At 49.4% G+C, this 9513-nt stretch overlaps 1 protein-coding gene across 1 annotated transcript in view; it reads left to right on the forward strand.

Moving 5' to 3' along the window:
• Positions 1–8748, forward strand: part of LOC115080534 (potassium voltage-gated channel subfamily C member 1-like) — a 49851-nt gene extending 41103 nt beyond the window's left edge. The window contains 3 exon segments of the mRNA XM_029584747.1: positions 1025–1153; positions 4827–4869; positions 8654–8748. Coding sequence (XP_029440607.1) covers positions 1025–1134 — 110 coding nt within the window. The 3' untranslated portion in view covers positions 1135–1153; positions 4827–4869; positions 8654–8748.
• The last annotated feature ends 765 nt before the right edge of the window (positions 8749–9513 follow it).

Here is a 9513-nt window from a genome sequence, read left to right on the forward strand (position 1 = left end):
GCCACATCTTGCACACACTTCTAGCATCAAACCCTAGTCACTCCCTGCACACACACCTCCAGCACATGAGCCAGGTCACTTCTTGCACACACCTCCAGCTTCAGACATGAGTCACTCCCTGCACACACACCTCTAGTATCGGACCCCAGTCACTCCCTGAACACACCTCCAGCACCAGATCTGGGTCATGTCTTATTTATTTATTTATTTAACATTTCTTATATACCGATGACCGTTCGCACATCGCATCGGTTTACAGTGAACAAAAAACCATTGGGCAGAGCCCTTACAAATACACTTTCTAGTATCAGACCCCAGTCACGTCCTGCACACATCTCTAGTACAAGACCCCAGTCACTCCCAGCACACACCTCTAGTACAAGACCCCAGTCACTCCCTGCACACACACCTCTAGTACAAGACCCCAGTCACTCCCTGCACACACACCTCTAGTACAAGGCCCCAGTCACTCCCAGCACACACCTCTAGTACAAGACCCCAGTCACTCCCAGCACACACCTCTAGTACAAGGCCCCAGTCACTCCCAGCACACACCTCTAGTACATGGCCCCAGTCACTCCCAGCACACACCTCTAGCACCTGACCCAGGTCATTCCTTGCACACACCTCTAGCATCAGACTCCAATCACTTCTGGTACACACCTCTAGCATCAGATCCTAGTCACTCCCTGTGCACATCTCTAGCACCAGATGCCCCTCACTCCTGGCACACACTTCTAGCATCGGACCCCAGCCATTCCTTGCGCACACCTCTAGAGCTGAACTTCCTCTCTGCCCTGTTCACCTTGGTTTGCAGATCTATTTTGGTCCTTACGCCCTGACACGATGTGGAGTTTGCTAACTGTGCTTGTCAGAGAAGGACAGAGCTTAGGGAAGGTTGGGGGTAACTGCATTATTTAATTAACAAGCAAAGCTCTAAGCCATCTACATGAGAACATTTCTTCTTTTATTTCCATTCCCATCCATGCTCCATTGTCATTGCGTGCACCCTGTGGCTCTGCAGCTGCCTTTGCCTGCACTCCATCTCCTCAGAACAGCGGCGACTGGTACAAACAGGACCTTGCTCTCGTGCATGACCTCAATTGCAATGCTGCTTCTTGGATCCAGCAGTAGGATGCATGATGCCTTAGGGGTGAGTAGCCTGGTCCCTCCCCCCCCCCCTCACTAAAACTTGTACCTGCAATGCTTTTCTTCCTCCCCCAGACCTTTGTGACTCCTTCTCGAGTTTCAGGCGCTAGCTCCAGGCTGGCGTGTGAACTCCCGTCCTCCCTCACTAAGGGCTTCTTCTGTCACAGTCTGTGATTTGTTGGGAGGGGCCTCAGGTGCTTAACATCACTTGTGAAAAAGCAGAAGGTGAGGGCTGCTTTCTCGCTTTGTCTCTGGGCAGTCTGCTGGGTCACACTGAGTCCGTTGTCCATGCCAGGCCAGCAGAAAGGGCTTTGCTCAGTCCTAACTGGAGACTGAGCAGAAGCCACTGACTGGTACTGGCATGGCGCATTTCCCATTAGTGCTGGTTTGGCCAGTGGTGAGCAGCCCAATGAACCACTGTAACACCACCATTAACTCCAGTTCTCTCATAACGGAAGTCTGGATGCTGTCACCAGGTCTCTGTGCCACACTGCAAGGGGGCTGTGGGTCTTACAATGTCACGGGCAGAAAACTGCAGGATCAATGCTTTCCACAGGAATTCTGGAGCCATTAAGAATCACATTTTGGACACAGAAAATAATAGTCCTTATTTTCTTGCTAACCTACACCTTGAAACGGGGCCTCTGACTATGGCACAAGGTGTAGATGGAAAGCAAGCAGTTCTCTTCCTGCCCATGATATCAGACTCTGACTGACAGATTGCTCTTCCTCTCCTGACATCATCAGATGCCCACAGATTGCTCTTCCTGCTCATGATATCATCAAAAGCTGACTGACTCATTGTTCTTACTGCTCATCCAACATTGACACATTGCTCTTCCTACTTATTACATCATCAGATGCTGATACATATCACTTCCTGTTTATGACATCATCAGATGGTGGCTGACAGGTTGCACTTCCTGTTCATTACCTCAAAAGCTGATTGACACATTGCTGTTCCTGCTCATGACCTAAAACACTGACTGATTACCCTTACTTCCCATGACCTCATCAGATGCTGAAGTATTGTTCTTCTTGCTCATGGCATCATTAAACGTTGACTTACAGTTTGCACTTCCTGCTCATTACATCATCAAACACTGAGATACTGCACTTCCTAGTCATGACAACATCAGATAGTGACTGACATGTTGCTCTTTCTGTTCCTGACATCATGAGATGCTGACTGACAGACTGCTCTTCTGTCCATTTCATCAGATGGTGACTAACACACTCCCTGAAGTAATTCACCATTAGCAGGAAGGAAGCATCTTGAGGCTTACAAGCCTGAACCCTCCTAGCCTCCGCTGCCTTTCTACTCGGCTCCATCACATCCATTACGTGTATCATTTTTTCACCTGGAGATTGTCATTGCACTGTCAACTCCTTCCTCATCACCATTCCACATAATGCAACTCAGAGCTGCACACCCCCTCTATAAGCTGAGCTCCCATTAACTCCAGAACAGCAAATATGCCTCATACAGTGGGTCACCACCTGACCCAAGTTAATCCTGCCAAGCTGAGTCTCTTCTGGTTCTGTCCCCAGGGCAGCTATGGGCTTTTGGTGCTGCCTTTTCTAGACAAATTGGAAAAACAGATCCATAGATGCCATGAGACAAAACCAGAACTGGTCAGCATGTCAGGATTGCTCTATAACAGAGGGTGACCCTGCAGACTGGGGCTAGTTCTATGTGTGTGCTGGTTCAGGCTCAGTTATTATACATACATGAGTGTGTGTGTGTGTGTGCGTGTGTATATATCTACATGTATCATCTGTAGTTATGAGCAAACCTGGGAGTAGATGGGCAGGCGGCTGGATCATTGTAAGTTTGTCTAGTTTTATTTTCTTTTTTGGGAAAGGTGAAGGTGGAATGGGCATTCTTATTCTCCTCAGGACCCATACACAGTGCACAAGTCTTGTGCCTGGTACCCCAGGGTGCTCCAGTATTGCGGCACTGATGGTGCCATGCCTCAGCCCTGCAGGGCGCAGAGTTCGGGCCTACACTGGGAACAACCAGCACTGCCCTCTGAGAGTGTCAGGCGTCAGCCGGGCAGCGCACAGGAGCCAGTCCTGTCCCCCAGACCCACCCGCAATGCAGCTCTGCCCTCTGAGGCGGTCACATGTCAGCACTGCGGTGCACCCGGGGTCAGTCCTATCTCCCAAACCCACCAGCACAGTAGTACTGGTGTTATAGTGGGCACACAATAGGAATCTGCTTTACAACAACCACAAAACTGGTCACCGGTGGTCTGTTTAGCACATGCTCATATGTTGCTGTTCTGTGCATTGCTGGTGGGGATGCTTATCCTCCGATGCACTCCTATCCAGGGCATATGATGCTGTGCCTTTTCTTTCTTACGGAGTGCTTTTTTTGATCTACTGATGGCAAAAGAAACATCAAGAAGTATTTGGAAAGGATGAAAGATGGGATGGGATTTATTCAGGATGAAAAACCAAAATGTCACCTCATCCATTATTTAGAGCTGCGTGCCATGTGCTTCCTGCCTTAAATGTGGGCCTTCTTCAGGCTGTCAGCTCTCTCCAGGCCATCGGCAAATACTTCTTTCTCTCTGGGTCCCACTCGCCAGTCGCACACGTCCTGGAACAGGTCAATTTATCAGATCTGATCAGTTGATTCAGCCAATAAATAAAATCGATCTTTAATCCCTGCATTGGGGGGGGGGGTCACAGGAGCACAGTTGGGGTTTCATGTTTCAAAAACGTCCAGAATTCAGTGCATGCGGTTCATGCAAGCCATCTGAGTCGTGGGTTATTGACGCGTGCCCTTCATGGCTGTCTCCAGGTCACATAGCATCACATCTTTCATCATTCAAGCCCTTCCCACTCCCATCTTTGCTCGTGGGAAGCCAGCAGCCATCCCATGGCGTGACCAGAAAATGCTGGCCGCCCAGATGCCTGGAGAGCTTCGCCAAGCTTTTCTGCCGTCTGTCTTCTGGTTGTTTGTTCTGTGCTGTTAATTGAATTGCCATCTGTGAAGCAAATATTGACTGAAGGTGCTGTGGTGAATGTAGTGTCACAGTCTCTCTATGGGGAACTGAAGCAAGGGGGGTCAATGTTCTCTCCCACTGTGGCCTTCGCCTTGCTGTAGTGCCCAGCTCTGAATCACAAACATATCTCTGTGTCTCGTATCTGGCGTCTTGGGGCTAAAGCCATACACAAGATGCACGCTCACTGAGAAGACCCTTCCACAAGACCAAATGAGAGACCAATTCTATCCAAGAAAATCTCCCCAAGCCACTAGGCTGAGGGCCGCCCACCACACCGTGCTTCTACAAGGAGAGCCCGGAAATGAGCCAGTCCTTTGCCCTGCCCCTGCCCTGCCAGACAGGGGCCCCTGATTCTGACCGAGATGGTGCGGGAGTCCTTGAGAGCAAACGCTGCAGCTCCTGGCCATGCAGATCATAGGGGACAAGCGGAGCAATGTGGCCCCACTTTAACAAACAGCAGCTACTGAATCAAGGGCCTTTTGTACAGGGTCAGTCATGCACAGCGTAACTTCCTCCAAAGCAAAACAAGACCTGGGATAAGACTCTCTGAAACTGGGTTGGGTCAAGCCACTGAGTGGGGTAGAGGGATAGACCTGCATTCACCATGTTGGAGGTTGTCAATATTTGAATGCTATTAACACCCCCATTTCCGCCATCTTGTAGGGTCCATCCAGAGTCCCCGTAGTGTTACTAAAGTGTGAAGAAGGTATGTATATGTGGCTCATGAAATGCACAGACATATCCATGTACACAAATGTGCAACATGTAAAGTGTATGTATGCAACTCTCTTCAGATAGTGCTAAGATGATAACGCAGGCTGGGAGCGCCGGGGGGGGGGGGGGGGGAGGTGTTACAAACGACATTTCTCCTTTTCCCCTGAAAGCAAGCAGTGGTGGAGCAGAGGGCAAGCTGGCATGGTTGCTATCTCTCTCTCTCTCTTCCTAATATAAGGCTGCTGCCCGAATATTGCTTCCCCTGGTAGGGTATAGTGTATATACAACCAGCTGCTACCTGGACCGATTTTTATTTCATAAAGAAAAAAAAATCATATTTTTCAATTCATTCAGATGAGAAACTTTAGCCTTCTGCCATTAGCTGTCACTTCAAACCTTTTATTTAACTTATTAAGAAAAAATGACAACTGGTTCAACTTGATTGTATATGTTTGCTTATCTGTTGCCTCGTAGCTATGATAACCCCTGAAGCTGGTAAAGACCTGTTAGTCCAGCAGCAGAGGCAAGTTAGTACAGTGATCCAAGCAATGTACCCTTTCTCCGAAAACAGGGCATATCCACCTCTGTCCAGTCTCCACAGCCTAGCAGCATGCTGGGGGAGGGGCTGGGGGCGGGCCCTTTGAGTTGCCCATCAGGCTACATGAGATGGGGGTTAAGGAAGGGAGCCTTGCTACCAGGAAAAAGGACATACACCACAGGCTGTAACATCAGAGGTCCCGAATGGGGAGAGCAAGCATTTCCCGAGGAGAACAGAGCAACCGTCTCCTGGGAAGAACTGGGAAGGGAAGCAGGCATCTCCTGAAGAGGGCCTGGAGAGAAGAGCAACATCTCCTGAGGAGGAAAGCAAGAATCTCTTGAGGAGGAACTGGAGAGAAGAGCAGGCATCTCCTGAGGAGCAACTGGGGAAGAGAGCAGGCATCTTTTGGGAGGAACGAGAGAGAGCAAGCATCTCCTGAGGAGCAACTGAGGAAGAGACCAAGAATCTCCTGAAGAGGAACTGGAGAGCAGGCATCTTCTGGGAGGAAGAGGAGAGAAGAGCAACATCTCCTGAGGAGGAAAGCAAGAATCTCTTGAGGAGGTATTGGAGAGAAGAGCAGGCATCTTCTGGGAGGAAGAGGAGAGAAGAGCAACATCTCCTGAGGAGGAAAGCAAGGATCTCTTGAGGAGGAACTGGAGAGAAGAGCAGGCATCTTCTGGGAGGAAGAGGAGAGAAGAGCAACATCTCCTGAGGAGGAAAGCAAGGATCTCTTGAGGAGGAACTGGAGAGAAGAGCAGGTATCTTCTGAGAGGAAGAGGAGAGAAGAGCAACATCTCCTGAGGAGGAAAGCAAGAATCTCTTGAGGAGGAACTGGGGAGAAGAGCAGGCATCTTCTGGGAGGAAGAGGAGAGAAGAGCAACATATCCTGAGGAGGAAAGCAAGGATCTCTTGAAGAGGAACTGGAGAGAAGAGCAGGCATCTTCTGGGAGGAAGAGGAGAGAAGAGCAACATCTCCTGAGGAGGAAAGCAAGGATCTCTTGAGGAGGAACTGGAGAGAAGAGCAGGTATCTTCTGAGAGGAAGAGGAGAGAAGAGCAACATCTCCTGAGGAGGAAAGCAAGAATCTCTTGAGGAGGAACTGGGGAGAAGAGCAGGCATCTTCTGGGAGGAAGAGGAGAGAAGAGCAACATATCCTGAGGAGGAAAGCAAGGATCTCTTGAAGAGGAACTGGAGAGAAGAGCAGGCATCTTCTGGGAGGAAGAGGAGAGAAGAGCAACATATCCTGAGGAGGAAAGCAAGGATCTCTTGAGGAGGAACTGGAGAGAAGAGCAGGCATTTTCTGGGAGGAAAGCAGGCATCGTCTGAGGAGCAACTGGGAGGAGAGCAGGCATCTCCTTGGAGGACAGGAAGCATCTCTTGAGAAAACTGAGGAAGAGAGCAAGACTCTCCTGGGAGGAACTGGGGATGAGATCAAAAATCCCGTGGGTGAACTGGGGCAGAGAGCAAGAATCTCTTGGGAGGAACTGGGGCAGAGATCTAGAAGATTCTTGGAGGAGAAATCCATTACCTGCTATTAATTAAGTTGACTGAGAAAATAGCCACTGCTATTACTAGCATCAGTAACAGGGGATAGACTTAGTTTTTGGGTACTTGCCAGGTCCTTATGGCCTGCATTGGCCACTGTTGGAGACAGGATGCTGGGCTTGATGGACCCTTGGTCTGACCCAGTATGGCATGCTCTTCTTATGCTCTGGGGAGAAGAGCAAGAATCTCCTGGGAGGAATTTGTGAGGAGAGTTAGCAAAGAAAACCAACAGAGAAGCAGGCCCACATGCCACACACGTGCAGGCACAGGGGGAAAAGCTACTTAGATTTCACTGAAATAGTGTGGGCACGTGACCACAAGCACTTCAGCCTCTACCACGTGTCTTTCATTTTAGGCTAGCTATAAAGAACATCAAGGGATTTTACATCTGAGCAAATTGGGTGGCCTTGCTTTCCTGCACTGAATATTTGAAATCAGATAGCAGTTTAGAGGTGCTAGCATGAATTCAGGCCATCACCTCCCAGGCAGAGAGGGACTGGCAACACCGAGGGAAGTGGCAAGGGTTAGTGGGTGCAAAGATGTTGCTTCGGGTCAAAACCCCATGGTTTAGTGTCAGTGGTGTGCTTGGGTCCTTAGTGCACCCCCTTCACTGCTACATCTTGTTTGTTCCCCCCCACATCTTGTGTTGGTCTCCATCTGCCCTTCTGTATGCCTGTCACTGGAGTGCATGCCTGCAGGTTTCTCTTATGTTTGTGGAGACAACATCACACAACGTTATGGTGCCAGTGCATCTGGAGTCGAGCATTCCTACCCGGGGAACACGGGACAGGCCTATTAAAAAAAAACAGACAGGTTAGAACAGGTGAACGTGTGTGTTTATGGAGGGGAGGAGGGGCCAGAGTCAGATCAGTCAGATGTGGTGTAAGCCACACCTGCTTCATTATAAGCACTGCAGATTTAAGAAGTCAATAATACATGTACTATCAAAATGATTATAGCTCCAGCCATCCCATACATCAGTGCAGGAAAATAAGGCCCAGTGTCTAACCACAAGCCAACTGTGACTTCAAAAGAGGGAATTCATTAAGAACCAGAGACTCTGAGTGCAAATAGGATATCTGGATAACCACGGAGGAAGAGGAGGGAGGGGCAGCTCTGCTGCATGACTACATGGAGACCTTTGCTTTCTACAGGATCTTAACTTGTTCAGAGGCCCAGCAAGATGCAGAGGTCTCCTTCTCAGTGCCTGCCTGGCCTAATCCACTAAAAGGAAGAGGGGAAGAGATAGTAGGAAAGGGGCCAAGAATGTTGGGGAGAGAGGATGGGCTATTGGAAGAGGAAGAAGAGATGCAGGCAGAGGGAGAAGGGATCTTGGAAGACTGTACGGAATGTTGAAAGAGGAAGACAGGATGCTGGATGAGGGCGAAGGAATGTTGGAAAGAAGGACTGGGAAATTAGATGTAGAGGAGACTGGAAAAGAGAGTGCGGGCAACTAGATTATTGCCTTTTGGCATGGCAGGATTTTAAACTGTGACCCCTGTCCTGTCTCTGAGCTGTTCCATGTTATTCATGGACTATACAGTGCTCTCCCCCGCCCCTGCCCTCGCCTCAGAACAAAATCTGCAATCCATAATTCTGTTTTGTTTCTTGTCCTCCCTCCTTCCCTCCCTTTCTTCCTTCCTTCTTTTATGTTTTGTTTTTTGGTGTTCATTGATCTCACCATGGAAACGAAGGTTACGAAAAGTCCCGGAGTCTAAGCAGCATAGCTGGCATGAGTGGGACTGCGCCCAGACCGTCTCCTCTCACCACCCCCTTTGGGTCCCCGTGCACAATGAGATGCCCGCGCTCGGCCATCCCCGCCATCTTATAGCACGGACTCTACCAACCAACATGGGGGGAGCATTAAAACAAACACCCCAGGATGAAAAGCTTTTACCAATTCAAGTATTTTTGAGCAGTTGAAAAAGAAACTATATGCATAGATTATCTCTCTCTCTCTCTCTATATATATATATAAATTATTTTGTACGTTCTGTCCGATTCCCCCTTCCCTCCTCCTCCCATGGATCTATCAGGTCCTGGCATGTTGGAGGAAGGGGAAGGCTGGGAGGAAGCCCCTCAGGTGTGGCGGGTGGGGGGAGGATTTCAGGGTCTAACGGGCAAGGGGGGCTTTTTATTATTAGTTACTCATTTTATGTTGTTCTAGAAACATTTTCCGCACGCACACACACACACACACACGTGCACATTTTTCTTTTTAAGTTAAAAAGACAAGAGTTGGGGGGAGAGGGGCTGAGGAAGGGGGGGGGGGCTGTTAAAGCAAACGCCAAGGAAGCAAGTAAGAACAGAAGAGGAGGGTTTTAATTCAATAGACTTTCCTGCACATGTGGGGGTGGGGGTGATGGGGGGGAGGGGGGGGAACCAGCTCTCTGAGAAAAAAAAACAGTTCACTCATCGCCCCCTTCCCTTCCCCTCTTTGGTTTGGTGCTTTCTCTGTCTTTGACCCTCCTCCCCCCAACAGTTCCTGTCTCTCGCCCCTCTTTCCCTGTATCTCTCTCTCTCTCTCTCCTTTCCCATACATTTCCGTCCGTCT

Source organism: Rhinatrema bivittatum, chromosome 19 (genome assembly GCF_901001135.1).
Source record: "Rhinatrema bivittatum chromosome 19, aRhiBiv1.1, whole genome shotgun sequence".
NCBI classification, from domain to species: Eukaryota; Metazoa; Chordata; class Amphibia; order Gymnophiona; family Rhinatrematidae; genus Rhinatrema; species Rhinatrema bivittatum.